Source organism: Phocoena phocoena, chromosome 1 (assembly GCF_963924675.1).
Source record: "Phocoena phocoena chromosome 1, mPhoPho1.1, whole genome shotgun sequence".
NCBI classification, from domain to species: domain Eukaryota; kingdom Metazoa; phylum Chordata; class Mammalia; order Artiodactyla; family Phocoenidae; genus Phocoena; species Phocoena phocoena.
The window spans coordinates 150,189,697-150,209,195 of NC_089219.1; the positions used below are offsets into that span (position 1 = coordinate 150,189,697).

Here is a 19,499-nt window from a genome sequence, read left to right on the forward strand (position 1 = left end):
TTTTCTTTCCACCAAAGAGGGAAAACTGCAACAGCTGAAATTAGTGCGGGGCTGAGGAGCAAGGAAGCCTTATCTTAACTTAGAACTTAGCCCATACTGGCTAAAAGAATCTTTGTGTTTTGTTTACAATGCAGCCCAGTTTTCAGAGAGAACACACAGTGGTCTCTGGACAAATAGGTAATTAAAAGCGATTTTGTCAGGCTTTGTTCTCTGCTGGTCTGTGCTTCTCTCCAAAACCTGTGAAGATGGTACAACTTATGCTAGTTAAGGTTCATAGGTATTTGCTTTCAGTTCCTATGCTTTGAAAACATTTTCCTTCTAATTCTAATTAGAACTAGAACCGCCACCCACTTCCTCCATCTCTTTTCACCAGCTCTCTAGAAGCAAAGATCATCAGAATCTTACATGTTGATGTATCTTAAAACCATTTATTATTGATTTGGCATTTAATTGTATCGAGTGCACAAATAAACACCACATTGTAATTACGGAAACTTGGAGAGTCTGGTTTAGATATCTGAATCCATTTGAAATGTAGGGTAGCGCGCGCACTAACCCGGAAGTCCACAGCGAGGGGCAGGGCTGCTCCAAATTCCGTTCCCTTGACTGTCACTGGTACAGCGGATGGTGCTCTCCCCAGTGAGGCTGAAGTTCATCCCTCTCTCTGGGTGCGGGTCACATGTGTAAGTGACTTCTTTTCCAAAAGGAAAGACTTCCAGAGGTTTTCCTGTGTGTCTCCCATTAAGGATATCAGGAGGATTTGGACACAAGATTTCTGGAAAGAAGGCAAAAGCTCTAAGTTTCATTCATGAGTTTTCACCAGAGGTAATCTATAGTCATTGGGTGTTATGGTTGGTACTACCTAAAAACACCGAATGGACTAAGTGAAGTGAGATTTCAATCCCATTTTTTTAAATTGAAAAAGTACAAAAGAATTTGCCTATCCTAAATATTCCAGACTTTTAAGTTTTCTGGATGATAGAAACTTTACACCTTTAATTACGTACCAAAACTTTTAAAGAAGAAAAAGTATCTATTGGAGAGTAACTCATTCATTTAATCAACACAATGGGCACTTATTCTGTGTCAGCCACTCTTCAGGGCCAGCTGGATGAAATGGTGAAGAGCACAGATAAAGTCTCTGTTCTCCAAGGAACTTACATTCTCAGGAAATATTTCTACAATGTATTCCATATGTACTAATCACCTAATCATATGAAACCTTTCCTTAATAACTTACCCATAGTGACCATCAATCGATTATGATAGTAGTGCTGTCACAATGAATTGAAACATACGTGGTTCATTGTAAAAATTCTAAATGATCCATACTGTTTTGTTATTGTTTTTTTTTGATGCATGGGATTGTTTATTATTATTTTTATTTCTCTACTTTCCGTCAGGCTTCAAATTGTTACTTCTTTCTGGTATCTGCTTGTCTGTTTAAACAGTCCTTTCCTTACTTCTATTTAGTGTTTCTTATTAGTCTTGGGATTTGGAAGAAGCTACTTAAATTAGAAAGAGTCATGAAAAATAAGAGAAATAGTACAATCAATAACTGAGCTCTAACCCAGGCCAGTGGACAGCCATTTGTCACGTTGCTTCAATGAAAGTTGGGTTTCTTGGATGACAGGATCTATACAGAAGTTATTTTTTTTATAAAGTTTTACCATAAAATGCATCACAGGATAACTGAGCAGGTTTCTTGCAACATAAACATTTTAGTAAAATTTGGATTATTTTATAATTTATATATTTTCCAATCTTTAGGATCAAGTGATGAGGCAAAGTCCTATCTTCTATTGGGGAAAATACCAATGGGTAGACTAGGAGAAATCAGTGGTGACATTGCGTATAGGAGACTCATTTCTTAATCAGCCTATTATTTCTGAATCTTTCACCATAATTTATTTAGATATAAGTTTTGAGAGTTTAAGGAGTCTTAAACTGCTCACCCTGTGTAATGCTGTTCCCCACTTTCCCCTCATTTCTGCATTGCTCTGACCTATCATCTCCATAAGATTTAATTAATTTTCTTTCTTGTACATCTCCCCACTTGAGTATAAATAACATGCAACAGGGAATTTGCTCATCTTGTTCACTGCTGTAACACCGGTGCCTGGAAGAACATCAAGCATATAGTATGTGCTCAATAAATAACTGGATGTATGAATGAGTGAATGTTTCATATTTCTATATTAGCAAATAGACAGGAATATTGTAGAGTGACTTCACCTTGATGGCATAAAAAAGAAAAAGAAAGAAGGGAGGAAGGAAAGAAGAAATTTGTGAAAGCTTCACATTAGCTAATCTCTCCTGATTCAGAGACAAATTACAGCAGGATTTATCACGTAATACAAAGAATTCTAAATGACAGAGACTGATCAGATGGTTCTCGAGACACATGGTGCAAAAGAAAGTGCATCACAACAAACTGATCCACAATAAAATACTATTAAAATAAGCAACTATTTATCAATAATTTAGATTAGAAAATAGAAGAACCACGGCTGGGGAGGCCATGGGTCAAATTACCAAATAGATTAAAGGGAGAGATTGGCCTGAAGTGTTATCCCTTCTACTCACGTTCACACACAGGAACGCTGCTATTCCAAAGGATTTCCATTCCAACCAAGACACAGTAACTAGCAGAACGGCCTTTTAAGTGGAATCTAAGGAAGAAAATAGTGCTGAATATGTGAGCTGCTTAAGCCAAAATGCCATTCCATTTGCAAAAATCTCAGCATTTTGAGGATCTGAAACCAGCAGGTGGCAGAGTTTCAGAGGCCACATCAATCTGGAAAAGTCACAGCTTCCAGTGAGGGAGAACAGCAAAGCACAGTCACTTGGTCACATAATATAGTCCCAGCCTAAGTTGAAGAAGGCAGGTGTAGCATAGCTGCCATCTCCGTGATCCTGGACCTAGGCTCAGAGAAATCTGTCTCTCACTGAGCATCCCACGGTAAAGCTGATAAATCTACTCATAGTCATTATTGGAATAAAACATCCTCCAAGTGATGACACTGCACTGGAACAGCTAGTAAAACAGCTCCCAGTTTGCACTGGACAAGCAGAGAATAACTGGAAAGGGAACAAAGATTGTTCTTTTGTCTCTATATTTGTGATGGTTATGCAGAAGGCTCACAACAGCACGCTGGGCTACGGAAGAGTAAGCGTGAATATTCTGGGGGGAAAAACCAAAGGCGATTGGAAATGACTCTTGTACAAAATTCTCCTAAATATTATATGGTGCCTGTCAAGGATTCTTTGGAACATTTTGAGGTCAGGTACTTTGTTGCCCATGCTTGATACGTCCCATGTAGAGATGTGCATGCTGTGTAAGGTCCAGTGAATGACCTTACTTGAAACTTTAATATCAGCCACCATAATACCATTTCAGAGCCCTTGGCCTGTTATCAACAAGGTGATATATGATTGGATTAAAAATGCTTATTCTTATACTTTCTCTCTTATTACAAAATTCACTTTTGATGGTTAAATTTTTTTCTGAAACAATTCTTAAATGATCTTATTTTTTAATAAGATTTTTGTCACATATCAAACTTTTTCTGGAGCTCTCCAAATAACTCTTTTTCTTCTTTGCTTGGAAAATATGATTTTTTCACTTAATGTGTCACCTATGTATACTCTTAAACAGTAGTTGTATTTGTGTTTAAGCATGCCATTTAATATCCGTTTCAGTTTTTCCTTCATATCTTATGTTATTAGTTCCACCTGTTCCTTACTCTTAACTTCCCATATACACTCCTCAAATTTAACATCCCTGAGTATTTCCTATTTTAAAAATCACACTAAACCTTCCCTTTTTGAATTAACCTCAGTTTCAGTGTTCAGTGGGCCAGGCAAACTCACACTCACCCCTCATTACAAACGAAGGATACTTTTGCTCCAAGCTGGAAATTAAGTGGAAAGAGGACATGTCCATTAGGTAACTGGTCCAGGAAGTCAGCACATGATTTCACTAGGAAAAAAAAACACACACACACAGGAGTGAGATGTTCCTGTGAGGGACAAAGAGACTGATCCACATACAAGATGACAGCATAGGCACCTGCACATTTGGGGGCTGACGGGCTCCAGTCTCCCTGGGGCGTACAATGCAGAGAAGCAGCCCCTCTGAGATCATAGCCAGGCTCACAGCTGTAGAACACTTCCTGTCCAGAAGAAAAGTTGTTCTTGTGGCTTGGGGTGTGTTTACCATGCGGGACTTTTGGAGGTGGCTGACATACTAGGGAAAGAGAACCAAAGTGCTCTTAATTGTGTGAAAATAACTTTTCCTCAGTGGTAAACTGGCTAAGACAATCAACAGCATAAATCTATTTGCTTTTAAAAATCTGGTAGACTAACACCCTCTCGTTTTATTGATGGCAAAATTGAACAGAAACAGAGACCGAGAGAGAGAGAGAGAGAGAGAGAGAGAGAGAGAGAGAGAGAGAGTCTTGTGAAAAGTCATAGAACTGATACACTGCAAGACAGTGACTAGAACTGAGACATCTTCAGTTCATGGTTTTCCATCTGAAGTACACACCTAAGATGACACAACAAACAGTTCCCCTCCACAATTCTTCCTTTTATTGTTCACTTAGTACACAGTTGTTAGATTGATGGATTTTTTTTTTTTTTTTTTTGGCGGTACACGGGCCTCTCACTGTTATGGCCTCTCCCGTTGCGAAGCACAGGCTCCAGATGCGCAGGCTCAGCGGCCATGGCTCACGGGCCCAGCCGCTCCACGGCATGTGTGATCTTACCACACTGGGCATGAACCCGCATCCCCTGCATCGGCAGGCGGACTCTCAACCACTGCGCCAGCAGGGAAGTCCCTATTGATGGATTTTTAATTTTATATTTTTATTTTAATTTGTATTGGCACCACCAATTTATATCCACCTTTTTGGCAATAAGGAAAGCTTGAGCCCAAATCTCATCCAACAGATTTCCCAATCACCTATCACACTCTGCTGTGACAAACAAGATTCATATATCTCTTCTCATCTCTTTCCAGCTCCTCTCCAGTGGTCACGCCACCTGACGTGGGTTGGTGGAGAAGATAAGTCTCCTTTCTGCACTCTACAGGGCCAGGTCCTGCTTAACCATTCACTTCATTCCAATGAGAAGATGGGCAACCATTGAATGAAATCTTCTAAAAAACCTACAGCCCTCACAATGAGAGTGCATATTCCATACCATATGTTGTAACTGAGCCTCTGTCTCTTTACAGTTGGTTTGAATTTAGAATCAGAATGCACTTGAATCTCCTAAATTATATAAAACTGTAGTAACATGAAAGGTCATTTCATTTTGGCTTAGATCAGGTCAGTTTCTCTCTCTGGACTTCAGCTTTCTCAAGTATAGAATGGGACATTTGACTAGAATAAATGACCTCCTTAAGGACTTTGTAAACACTCTGATGCTGTGACACCCAATTTTAGAGCTCATCACCCCCCTCTTTGCCTTGATTAATAAGTGCAGTGTGATGTGATCATTTAAGCGCTGTGCTGGTTAAATCTCTGTTGACTCCCAGCCTTACACTTCTGCATTCTCCTTTGACTGCTGGGGCCAGAAGCCTGAAAGTACAACTGCTAATCTTCCTTGCCAGCTGGGTCCTGGTTAAGCTCTGACAATTGGAGGCATATATACTAAATTAAAAGGTAGGAAGATGATAGAAGTCATTCTTCTTGTAAAGGAGGCTCAGGAAGTGGCAACTGATGGCTCTTCCTTAGCAGCAGCAACATTAATTCTATCAATGCCAATGACTGCAGGCTCCAGCAACCTCAGCTACGTTCTGGCAGCAGCAGCAGCTTCTGCAGCATGAGCAGCTGGAGGAAACACATGCGCAGTGAGTGCAGGTGCCTGTGCTCTAGTCCAGGAGGAATGGCAGCCCCCTGAGCTCTGGTAACACTGCCTGCCTCCTTTTGCTCTTCCCGCCCTTTTAACACCTTTATAATCTCGTACCTGCACTAAATCCCTCACTCCTTGAAATAGCTAGAGTAGCTTTCGATTTCCCTGGCTCTGGAGTCAGGTAGGCTTGGGTTCTTGTCTTCACAGAGTTAGTATCTATTTAATCTTGGACAGTTATCTAACCTCTCTAAGACTCACTTTCTCTGTAAAACATGGAAAGAATAGTAACTACTTCATGTCTTTAAGAATTAAGTGGGGCTTCCCTGGTGGCACAGTGGTTAAGAATCTGCCTGCCAATGCAGGGGACACAGGTTCAAGCCCTGGTTCATGAAGATCCCAAATGCCGCGGAGCAACTAAGCCCATGCGCCTCAACTACTGAGCCTGCGATCTATAGCCTGCGAGCCACTACTACTGAACCCGCGTGCCACAACTAGTGAAGTCCACATGCCTAGAGCCTGTGCTCCACAACAAGAGAAACCACTGCAATGAGAAGCTTGCCACGCACCGCAACAAAGAGTAGCCTCTGCTCACTGCAACTAGAGAAAGCCTGCGTGCAGCAATGAAGACCCAATGCAGCCAAAAAATAAACAAATAAATAAATAAATTTAATTTAATAAAAATTAAGTGAATCCATAGACTATATAGCGGTGCCTAACAAGAAGAATCAGTCATTATGTCATAGCAGTTACAGTACTCAAGAGTAATTAATAAATTTTTTTAAAAAAGATTATTTTAACTGAAAAAAAGAAAGAACTGAAAGATGATGATGTCAGTAGTGACATCCCAAGGAAATTTTACATTCTTTGCCCAGATTTATCTTTGCTTCTGAGTTTGAGCACATACACATGCACACACACATACATACACACCTGCTTTATTTAGTGTTTCCTCCCAAGAAAATTTACCCATCCACACTGCTCACCTCACATCCTCCCCGCAGAACCGACACTAACCTCCTGATCCTCCTACAACTCACGTCATTTGTAAGCTCCTTCAAAGCCTCAGTCAGACTCACCCCTGGAGCAGCTGGGCAACTTCGGCCCCCACTTGTTTTGGGCCTGGCATTCAACAGTGGAGGGTCCTTTCATGGCAAAGCCAGGCTGACACCTAAACCTCACGCTTTCACGTAAAGAAAATAAGCTTTTGTTCTCAGACATCCTTATTCCATTTTCAATGACTGGAGGCGTGCATTTATTAGGTGCAATGCACTGAGGGGGAGGGCCACTCCAGATGCCAACTCGATTGTCTTCACTGGTGCAATATATTGACGGCTCCCCCACGAGGTCAAACAGCTTCTGCCTTCTCTCCCCAAGATTGCAGCGATAGGTCACCACTGTTCCGTATTGAAAGTATTCTCTGTTGGTGTTAATGAAATCTCCATTGGCGATGGCTGGGGGTGGCCCACAAGGAATGCCTGGGAAAAGGGAAAGCAGTGAATTAAAATAACTAGTGAGAGAAATCAAATGAGTCACTAAATTGTAACTATTTTTACCTTCATTATTTGCTTTTAATCTTTGCTAATGTAGACAAGTTTTTATGAAGTTGTAATTTAGGTGGACATACCTAAGTAGAATTTGAGTATATCTGGGTAAACATGAGAATATTTATGAAACTGTAGACTACTGGATGTTAAACATTTTGGAAATCTAAATGATAAATGGATATATAAATTACTAATATTCATTAAAGCAGATATAGAAAGCTAGAATAGACCAAGAAACTTGTAAAAATAGAAGAAAAAATTTCACATATAATTCTATCACAGTTTCAAGTAATATATACTTCTAAATGTAATTTCAGGTGTTTCACAAGAGGTAAAGGAGAGAACCTAGCAACCCATTTTATCAAGGCTAAGTTTGATATCATAATATTATACCCATGTAAAAGTGATCATATAGTAGTCCACCAAAAAAAAAGCTAAATACATTTAAAAATTAGAAGTAAGACTAGTACATAGTAGGACATAGTTAGAAAAAATTGTATTGTTCTAACACTATATAACTGGAACTAAGTAACATCAACCAAAATTCCAAAACACTTAAAATTAAAAATGAAAATTCTTTAGGAAGCTTCTGCTTCTGGTAATGGTAATCTCAGTAGTTCAAATCAAACATCACTCCACCCATCTCACCCACAGAGAAAAAATGCTGGGTAAAATATAAAACATACAGAATGCATCAGGGTGCTAACAAACTGGTTTCATAGAAGGTTCAAATTCAGGTGAGAGCCAAGCATTTGGGCTACTTTTCCCCCCTGGGAAGGTTAGTTGAACCAGGAGGGGGCATTTGATACTGAAATTAAGAATTTGGATAAGATTAGTTGCAGTTTAGACACAGTTGAAGAAAAATCAATGAACTGGAAACTAGGACAGAAAAAAATATCCAGGACATAACATAGATTGACAAAAGGATCGTAAATAGACAAAAGAGTAACAGAGGAACCATACGTAGAAAGATGTTTAAAGCATTTATTGCCAGAAGACCTGTAATACAAAAATGCTTAGAAAGAATTCTTTAGGCTGAAGGAAAATAGTGTCACATAGAACTGATAGAACTGCAATAGAGAGGAAGTGTAACAGAAAGAGTTAATGTGTAGATAAATATAAATAAATACCACTTTTATAAAAGCAGCAACTATACTGTCTTGTGAGATATATAATATATGTAAAAAAAACAGTAGAAAATGGCAGGAGAGCATCAATGGAGTTAAACTGCTATGGTTCTTGCATTGTTTGGGAGGTGGTAAAAAGCATTATTTATAATAAATTAGATTATATAATAGTATGTTATAATTAATTAGATTATAATAAATCAAGGATCTATATTGGAGTCTCTAGGATAGCATTAATAAGAAAATAAAGTACAACTAAAATGTTCTTGAGGAGAAAAAAATAGAATAATAAAAATACTTGATTAATTTTAAAATGTGAGAAACCTATAACTAACTAACCTATAACTGTAGTTAGTTTAAACCTAACTATATCAGTAACTATATTAATCTGAAATGTCCTAAACATTCTAACTAAAAGCAAAGATTTTCAGACTGAATGAAACAACAAAATCTGAGTATATGATGTTTACAAGAGATCAATTTTATTTTATTTTACTTTATTTTTATTTATTTTTTGGATGTGCTGGGCAGCTTGTGGAATTTTAGTTCTCTGACCAGGGAACCCAGTCTCTCAGCAGTGAAAGCACAGAGTCCTAACCACTGAACTGCCAGGGAATTCCCAGGTAAATTTTAAATATAGAACAAAGAATGGATGAAAGTAAAAGATCTGAAACATATGTAATACAAAAACAGGAAACAAAAAAAGAAGGCTGTTGTATCTATATTGATATCATACAAAATAGATTTTAAGGCAAGAAATATTATGAAAGGTAAAGAGGGACATTTCATTATGATAAAAGTGTCAATTAAGCAGGAAAATATAATAATTCAAAATTTTCATGTATGTAATAACATAGCTTTTAAATTACATAAAGAAAAATCCCTATAGCTGATAGGAGAGATAGACAAATCCAGTCATATTTGGTGATTGTAGTGGTTTAAATGGTGATTCCCTAAAAAGATATTCCATGTCCTAACGCATGGTACCTGTGAATGTGAACGTATTTGGAAAAAGAGTCTTTGAAGATATAATTAAGTTAAGGATCTTGAGATGAGATCATCTTGGATTAACAGAGTAGATCTTCAATCTAAAGACCAGAGTGTTTGTAAGAGACAGAAGGGAAGGGGACACACACACAGAGGAGAAGGCAATGTGCAATAGTGGCAGATATTTGAGTGATGCATCTATAAGCCAAGGAATGCCAAGGATTGCAGCAGCCACCAGGGGTAGAAGAGAGGCATAGGACAGATTTTTTCTCCCAGGAAAAGGAACCAGGCTTGCTGACACCTTGATTTTGGGACTGCTGACCTCTGAACTATGAGAGAATAAATTTCTATCGTTTAAAGCTACTAAATTTGTGGTAATTTGTTATGGCAGCCCTAGGAAAGTAACACAGGTATTTTACACATTCCCATCAATAACTGAGAGAACAAGTGGAGGAAAAAAAACACAGTAAATCATACTTTCCTAAGAGACATTTATAGAAAATGACATAAAACAACTACACCTTCTTTTCAAAGGCATATATAACATTTTACCAAAACTGTCCATATTCTGGGCTATAAAACATGTTTCAAAAAGTTTCAAAGGATTAAAACAAAAGAATGATAACTAAAAAATCTCCAAGTGTTTGAAAATTAAGTAACACACTTTAAAATAAACTATGGATAGAAGAAGATATCAAAAGGAAAATTAGACAATTTTTCTGTATAATGGTAATGAAAATATGAAGATTGTGGGAAGCAAGTACAGCAATTTTGGAGAAAAATTTACAGGTTTAAATATATCTGTTAGAAAAAATAAAAGCCAAAACAAAATTATCTAAGCTTCCATATCAAGAATTAATGAACAGAGAACACCAAATTAAGCTCGAAGAAAGTATCAGAAAGGAAATAATAAATCAGAAATCAATAAAATAGAAACTAGTTATACACTACAGAAGATTAAGTTAAAAGTTGTTTTTCAAAAAAATCTTAGAAAAAATTTTAAATGCCTAGTAAAAGTAATCAAGAGAAAGAAATTTTAAAATGTTACCATTATCAAGAATTAAAATAGAGATATCAGTACAGACCCCATACACGTTAAAATATAATAAGAGGATATAATGAACAACATTATACCAGTAACTTAGCAAATGTAAATGAAATACATTCCTTAAAAAGCACAACATACTAAAACTTATTAAATAAGATATTAAAAATCTTTAAAAAATTTAGAGTTATTGAAGAAATTAAATCAGTAATTAAAAACCTAACAACAAAAACTCACATCCAGATTGCTTTACTGCTGAATTATTGCAAAGATATAAAGAAAAATAATATTAATGTTACATAAATATTCCAGAGAATAGAAAAGAATGAATACTTTCCAAAACATTTTATAAGACTAGCATAATCTTGATGCCCAAACCTGACAAGGGCATTAAAAGAAAAAAATAAATTAGAGTTCAACATCTCTTGAGAACATAAATGCAAATTTTCTAAACAAAATATTAAGAAACTGAACACAGCAGTACTTACAGAGGATGGTATAATGGTCAAAATAGGAATTTCATTGACTAATTTAAAAATATTAAACCAGTCGTACAATACTTGAATAAAAAAATATTAGCAATCACACACACACAAACACATACACCACACACAAGATAATCATATATAACACATCATGACCAAGATGGATTTATTCTAGTAATTCAAAGCTGGTTAGCTTTCCAAAGATCAATCAATGTAATACAAAACATCAACAAAGTAAAGGAAAAATAGATATGACTATCTTAATAGATGCAGAGTGATAAATTAGAACACACATTCATGATAAATCTTTCAGCAAATTAGATAGCAAAAGGAATTTCCTTAATCTGATAAAGGATATCTGCCATAAATTTACAGGAAATATCATGCTTTATAATGAGTATGTAAAACCAATATTATCTCTTCCATTCGACATTGTACTGGAGTTTCTAGCCAATGCAATAAAATAAAAGAAATAAATAAAAGATACAGGAAAGGAAAGAATTTAAAAATATGATAATTATTCACAAATGACATGATTGTTTATGCAGCATATCAAAAAGAATAGGCAGATAAACTATTGAATTTAAAAGAAAATTTAGCAAAATTGCTGGATTCAAGGTCAAATGATTGCATGTTTAAGAAATAAACAATTAGAAAATAAAATTTTGAAAAAGATATCTAGGAATAAATCTAATAAATGATGTTCAAGACTTCTATAATGTAAACTGGAATATATTAAGAGAAATTAAAGAAGACTTCAAAAATGGAGGGATATATCATGTTCATGAATTTAAAACTCAAAAACGTAAATATGTTAATGGTCCACAAATTGATCTACTGAGTCAACAGAAGCTCAATACAAATTCAAGCAGGATTTTTTGTGTGTGTGTGTGTAAACTGACAAGCTGATTCTAAATTTTATATGGAAATGCAAAGGGCCAAGAGTTACCATGTAAATCTTGAAAGTAAACGGTTAGAGGATATGAGCCACCAGATATGTCTTAATATAATTCTATAGAAATGAAAACAGTGTAGTAAATAAACCAAAGGAAGAGAACCTCTCTGGAATGAGATTCACAAATCACATCACCTGACTCATGGGCATTGTGGTATATAAGGAATGGTCCTTTTAAATAAATTTTATTAGATTAATTGTCTATCCAACAGGGAAAAAAAACCACAAAAAATGAATACTTTGACCATACTCCACACCATACAAAAAATAAATTTGAGATGAATCACAGACTTAAACATGAAAAATAAAATGATAGGCAAAGATTTTTTTTTAAGTAGAACAGAGAAAGCAGTAACTAGAAAGGAAAAGACTCATGAATTAGACATTATTAAAATGTATTTCTATTACCAAGGACATCATTAAGAAAGCAGCAAGACAAGTTATAGCCTGGAAGAAAATTTTTGTGTTACATTTATTGGAAAATCTGAGAATATGTAAAGAACTTCTACAGAACAATAAAGAGATACACAAACAGGTAAACATTGGGGAAAAGTTTTAAACAGGCATTAATAAGTGTATGAAAAGGTACTCAGCATCAGTCATTAGGAAACTGCAAATTAAAAACCACAGTGAGCCACCAGAATAGCTAATATTTAAACAATTGATAAATAACAAGTTTCAAAGGATGTGGAGCAGCTGGACCTTTCATATGCTTCTGGTGGAAGTGTAAATTTGTACAACCATTTTATAAAATCTTTTGGCAGTATCTACTAAAACTGAATATATTTATACCCAGAAATTCCACTTATAGAAATATAAAGAATTTATATAGGTTTGCATGCATATAAATATGTATAGATTTGCATATATATAAAGATTCACAAACTTATATAGATTTGCATATGTACCTGTAAGAAATACTGCTGATATTTAAACAGCTGAATTTACAAATTAATTAAATACAATATAGCAATAGAAAAGATCCAATTAATCCTACATGCAACAACATAGATGAGTCTCCTAAGTATAACACTGAGCAGAAGCTGGACACAGGAATACACATCTTTTTGTTCCATTAATATAAAATTTAAGAAGAGGCAGAGTTAATCTTTGGTGATAGAGGGCAGAATAATAGTTACTTTGGGAAGATAATAACTGAGAAAGGGCAAGATGGGGAGTTTGAGGTGCTGATAATGTTCTATGTCTTATCTGAGTGCTATTTACATGGGTGCGTTCACTTTGTAAAAATTCAATGAACTGAATTAATAAGATTGTGCACTTTAATATATGTTAAACTTCAATAAAAAGTATACACAGTGTGAAAAAATTGTTGGGAGAAAAAGACCATCTAACAAAGTAAATTCCAGGCCACAAGGCTTTATTGATGAATTATTTCAAATATCTAAAAAAGAATTAATGCCAATCTCACCTAAACCCTTACAGGAAAACAGATATATGGAACACTACCAGCTGGCTTTATGAGACTATCATAAATTTGACACTAAAATCAGATAAAAACATTACAAGAAAGAAAATTACAGTCTAATCTCTAAAAAATATTAAGAATGGAGTAATAAAAGTATTCTAAAATTAGTGGTGCTGGTTACACAAGTATGAATATACCAAAAATCATTGAACTGTATACTTTAAAAGGGTAATTTTATGGTATGTGAATTGTGTCTCCAACAAAAGCATATTAAACAGCTAATAAAAATTATAAAATATTATGACCAAGCTGATTTATTTCAAGAATGTAAAATTGGAATTTGAATCAGTTTGTCTTTCAAAATTTCTTAGCAATGAAGAGCATAAGGGAACTTCCTTAATCTGAAAATGGGTAGCTACAAAAAAACCTACAACACATACCAGATTAATAGTGAAATATTTGATTGAATCTTTCCCTTTGAGATGGGGAACAAAACAAGGATGCCTTCTAGCCCCCAGTGTGAAATGTTACACTGGTGGTCTACCTAGTGAAAGAAAGAAAGGAAGAAAGAAAGAGGGGAAGGAAGGAAGGAAGGAAGGGAAGGAGGGAGGGAGGGAGGGAAGGAGGGAGGAAGGAATGAAGAGAGAGTTCCCTGGTGGTCCAGTGGTTAGGACTCAGTGCTTTCACTGCCATGGGCCCAGGTTCAATCCCTGGTTGGGGAATTAAGATCCCAGAAATCATGTAGCATGGAAAAAACAAACAAAAAAAAAAAAACAGAAAGAAAGATAGAACAAGGAAGGAAGGGATAGAGAAAGAAAAGAAAGAAGCAGGAGGAAGAGGAGGAAGAGGGAGGGAGACAGAAAGTTTGTAGTTATCTACTGTTTTTGTACAATGTCATCAAGGCTAAATTGGAGCTAGTTTTCCCAGACTTACTTTGTTTGTATGGTTCTAGGTTGGGGTTAGAGTTTGAGAAATTGGCATGAAATGCAAGGTAGAAATGAAGCAACAGCTGTTCCACTCTGAAGGTCATCCTTGGTCAGAGGTGGCAAGGGGACAAATGCACCAAACAAATGGACAGGTTCCCATTTGTTCTTGCTCTCCTTATTTCTGCATCCAGCTCTCCTTAACTGCTGGTCCTGCTTACCTACAGTGATTCCAACCCAGTCTCATATGCTTCACTGTGAGGTACAGAAGCAGTAGTCATGAAGAGCAAAAAACTTTTATAGATTTCTAACACCAGCCCTCTTCCCAGTTCTACCCCAGCAGTCAGATGTGCTTAGCTTCCTGAAAGCCCCAACTCCAAGACAGCTGGTTAGTGATTTTTCTGATCTTTTTAGAGCAGCTTCTCATGCAACTGGATAAAGTTTAATTCCATAATAAATCTCTTATTTCATAATACCAATAGTAGTTCTGCCTCCATATTTGGACCAAAATTTATCCCAGAGTAACAGAAGAGTCTGGGATTGGTTCTTTGATATGATTGGATTTAAAGGAATTAACATTGCCCATGTAAAAGGGCACACAAGTAGTTTATGGAGTGTAGAGAAAGAAGATCACCTCAGCTAACACCCACAGACATCTACAATCAATCGAAGCAAGGTTTTGGGTGACCAAGTGGTTGCTGTCCTAGAACACTTTAAGGAAGGCAAATAATGGAGTTGGTTGTGTACTCCTAAGTGCACCAGAGAACTTAAGAGAAAGAAAATTGTAAGTACAAAGCTTTAAATTCCTGCTCAAGGTCTGGATTTGGAAGCTTCTACATCTGCCCTAAAAGAAACACTTGTATCCTGTAGCCGGCCAAGATTCCTGAAAAACAAACACACCACCTAATCCTGTGGCTGAACTGCAACGCAAATTGAATTCACAGTTTCAGAATCTCTTACGCTAAAGTTTGGGCATTGATTAGAAAAAGAAAGACTCTGAAAATTGAGATGGAGATATATGGAAAAATTCTAATGAAACAGAATACCTTGAACCTGGAAATTCTGCCTAGAGAGGACCTTCAAGATGGCAGAGAAGTAAGACATGGAGAACACCTTCCTCTGCACAAATACATAAAAAATACATCTACATGTGGAACCACTCCTATAGAACACCTACTGAATGCTGGCAGAAGACCTCAGACTTCCCAAAAGGCAAGAAAATCCCCACGCACCTGGGTAGGGCAAAAGAAAAAAGAAAAAACAGAGACAAAACAATAGGGACGAGACCTGTACTTCTGGGAGGGAGCTGTGAAGAAGGAAAAGTTTCCACACACTAGGAAGCCCCTTCACTGGTGGAGATGGGAGGTGGGCATGGGGAAAGCTTCAGAGCCATGGAAGACAGTGCAGAAACAGGGGTGTAGAGGGCAAAGTGGAGAGATTCCCGCACAGAGGATCAGTGCTGACCAGCACTCACCAGCCTGAGAGGCTTGTCTGCTCACCTGCCAGGGTGGGTGGGGTCTGGGAGCTGAGGCTCGGGCTTCGGAGGTCAGATCCCAGGGAGAGGACTGGGGTTGGCTGCGTGAACACAGCCTGAAGTGGGCCAGTGTGCCACAGCTAGCCAGGAGGGAGTGCGGAAAAAAGTCTAGACCTGCCTAAGGGGCAAGAGACCACACAAGGAGAGGGGATTCCTTCCCTGTCTGCCCACAGAAGGCAGAGCACCGTCTAAACAAGCTCCAGAGACAGGCGTGAGCCATGGCTATCAGCTCAGACCCCAGAGATGGGCATGAAATGCTAACACTGTGGCTGCAGCCACCAAGAATCCTGTATGCAAGCACAGGTCACTATCCACACCCCACTGGGAGCCTGTGCAACACACCACTGCCAGGGTCCTGTGATCCAGAGACAACTTCCCCAGGAGAACACACAGTGCACCTCAGGCTGTTGCAACACTACGCTGGCCTCTGCCTCCACAGGCTCACTACGCATTCCAATTATAACTACCGTACCCCTCCCTCCTGCCTCCAGCCTCAGTGAGCCACTGCCCCCTAATCGGTTTCTGCTTAAACCCTGTCTGGTCTGGGTGGGAACAGATGCCTGAGGGCAAGCTACACGTAGAGGTAGGGCCGAAACCAAAGCTGAACCTCAGGAGCTGTGCGAACAAAGAAGAGAAAGGGAAATTGCTTTGTGCAGCCTCAGGAGCAGTGGATTAAATCCCCACAATCAACTTGAGGTACCCTGCATCTGTGGAATACCTGAATGGACAATGAATCATCCCAAAATTGAGGCGGTAGACTTTGGGAGCAACTGTAGACTTGGGGTTTGCTGTCTGTGACTGATTTGTTTCTGATTTTTATGTTTATCTTAGTATAGTTTTTAGCACTTGTTATAATTGGTGGATTTGTTTATTGGATTCATTGCTCTCTTCTTTCTATTATTATTATTTTTTTAATTGCAATAATTTTTTTTCTTAAATTGTTTTTTCTTTCTTTTTTTCTCCCTTTTCTTCTGAGCCGTGTGGCTGACAGGGTCTTGGTGCTTGGGCCTGGCATCAGGCCTGAGCCTCTGAGGTCGAAGAGCCAAGTTCAGGACATTGGAAAACCAGAGATGTCCCACCCCACATAATATCAATCAGCGAGAGCTCTCACACAGATCTCCAACTCAACAATAAGACACAACACTACCAAACAGCCAGCAAGCTCCAGTGCTAGATGCCCCATGCCAATCAACTAGCAAGACAGGAATACAACCCCACCCATTAGCAGAGAGGCTGCCTAAAATCATACTAAGTTCACAGACACCCCAAAACGCACCACAGGACGTGGTACTGCCCATGAGAAAGACAAGATGCAGCCCCCTCACCAGAACACAGGCACCAGTCCCCTCCACCAAAAAGCCTACACAAGCAACTGAACCAACCTCACCCACTGGGGGCAGACACCAAAAACAATGGGGACTACAAACCTGCAGCCTGCAAAAAGGAGACCCCAAACACAGTAACTTAAACAAAATGAGAAGACAGAGAAATATGCAGCAGATGAAGGCACAAGGTAAAAACTCACCAGACTAAACAAATGAAGAGGAAATAGGCAGTCTGCCTGAAAAAGAATTCAGAGTAACGATAGTAAAGATGATCCAAAACCTTGGAAACAGAATGGAGAAAATAGAAGAAACATCTAACAAGGACCGAGAAGAACTAAAGAGCAAACAAAAAAATGATGAACAACACAGTAAATGAAATTAAAAATTCTCAAGAAGGAATCAGTAGCAGAATAACTGAGGCAGAAGAATGGATAATTGACCTGGAAGATAAAATAGTAGAAATAACTACCACAGAGCAGAATAAAGAAAACAAAATGAAAAGAATAGAGGACAGTCTCAGAGACCTCTGGGACAACATTAAACACACCAACATTCGAATTAGGGGTCCCAGAAGAAAAGAAAAAGAAACAGACTGAGAATATACTTGAAGATATTAGAGTTGAAAACTTCCCTAACATGGGAAAGGTAATAGTCAATCAAGTCTAGGAAGCACAGAAAGCCCCATACAGGATATATCCAACATGAAACACGCCAAGACACATATTAATCAAACTATAAAAAATTAAATGCAAAGAAAAAAATATTAAAATCAGCAAAGGAAAAGCAACATAAAACATAGAAGGAAATCTCCATAAGGTAAACAGCTAATCTTTCAGCAGAAACTCTGCAAGCCAGAAGGGAGTGGCAGGACATATTTAAAGTGATGAAAGGGAAAAACCTACAACCAACATTACTCTACCTAGCAAGGATCTCATTCAGATTCGAGGAGAAATTGAAACCTTTACAGACAAGCAAAAGCTAACAGAATTCAGCACAACCAAACCAGCTTTACAAAAAATGCTAACAGAATTTCTCTAGGCAGGAAACACAAGAGAAGGAAAAGACCTACAATAACAAACCCAAAACAATTAAGAAAATGGTAATAGGAACATACATATCAATAATCACCTTAAAGTAAATGGATTAAATGCTCCAACCAAAAGACATACACTGGCTGATGGATACAAAAACAAGAGCCATATGTATGCTGCTACAAGAGACCCACTTCAGACCTAGGGACACACACAGATTGAAAGTGAGGGGATGGAAAAAGATATTCTATGCAAATGGAAATCAAAAGAAAGCTGGAGTAGCAATTCTCATATCAGACAAAATACACTTTAAATTAAGACACTTACAAGAGACAAAGAAGGACACTACATAATGATCCAGGGATCAATCCAAGAGGAAGATATAACAATTGTAAATATTTATGCACCCAACAGAGGAGCACCTCAATACATAAGGCAAATGCTAACAGCCATAAAAGTGGAAATCGACAGTAACACAATCATAGTAGGGACTTTAACACCCCACTTTCACTAATGGGCAGGTCATCCAAAATGAAAATAAATAAGGAAACACAAGCTTTAAGTGATACATTAAACAAGATGGACTTAATTGACATTTATAGGACATTCCATCCAAAAACAACAGAATACACTTTCTTCTCAAGTGCTCATGGAACATTCTCCAGCATAGATTATATCTCGGGTCACAAATCAAGCCTTGGTAAATTTAAGAATATTGAAATCATATCAAGTATCTTTTCCAAGCACAACACTATGAGACTAGATATCAACTACAGGAACAAAATATGTAAAAAATACAAACACATGGAGGCTGACTAAACAATACACTACTTAATAACCAAGAGATCACTGAAGAAATCAAAGAGGAAATCAAAATACCTAGAAACAATGACCCAAAAGCTATGTGATACAGCAAAAGCAATTCTAAGAGGGAAGTTTTTAGTAATACAACCTTACCTCAAGAAACAAGAAACACCTCAAATAAACAACCTAACCTTACACCTAAAGCAATTAGAGAAACAAGAACAAAAAACCCCCACAATTAGCAGAAGGAAAGAAATCATAAAGATCAGCTCAGAAATAAATGAAAAAGAAATAAAGGAAACAATAGCAATGATCAATAAAACTAAAAGCTGGTTGCTTGAGAAGATAAACAAAATAAACCATTAGCCAGACTCATCAAGAACAAAAGGGAGAAGACTCAAATCAATAGAATTAGAAATGAAAAAGGAGAAGTAACAACTGACACTGCAGAAAT

General features: G+C 37.4%; 1 protein-coding gene across 1 annotated transcript in view; it reads right to left on the reverse strand.

Annotated features, from left to right (window-relative positions):
• CR1 (complement C3b/C4b receptor 1 (Knops blood group)) overlaps nucleotides 1-19,499 on the reverse strand; it is a 113,799-nt gene that overhangs the window by 57,616 nt on the left and 36,684 nt on the right. Inside the window, exons 5-9 of the mRNA XM_065871209.1 lie at nucleotides 6,936-7,334; nucleotides 4,073-4,249; nucleotides 3,880-3,982; nucleotides 2,587-2,672; nucleotides 557-775 (exon numbers count right to left, since the gene is read on the reverse strand). Of these exons, the coding sequence (XP_065727281.1) occupies nucleotides 557-775; nucleotides 2,587-2,672; nucleotides 3,880-3,982; nucleotides 4,073-4,249; nucleotides 6,936-7,334 (984 nt within the window). The remainder of the gene's footprint in view (nucleotides 1-556; nucleotides 776-2,586; nucleotides 2,673-3,879; nucleotides 3,983-4,072; nucleotides 4,250-6,935; nucleotides 7,335-19,499) is intronic.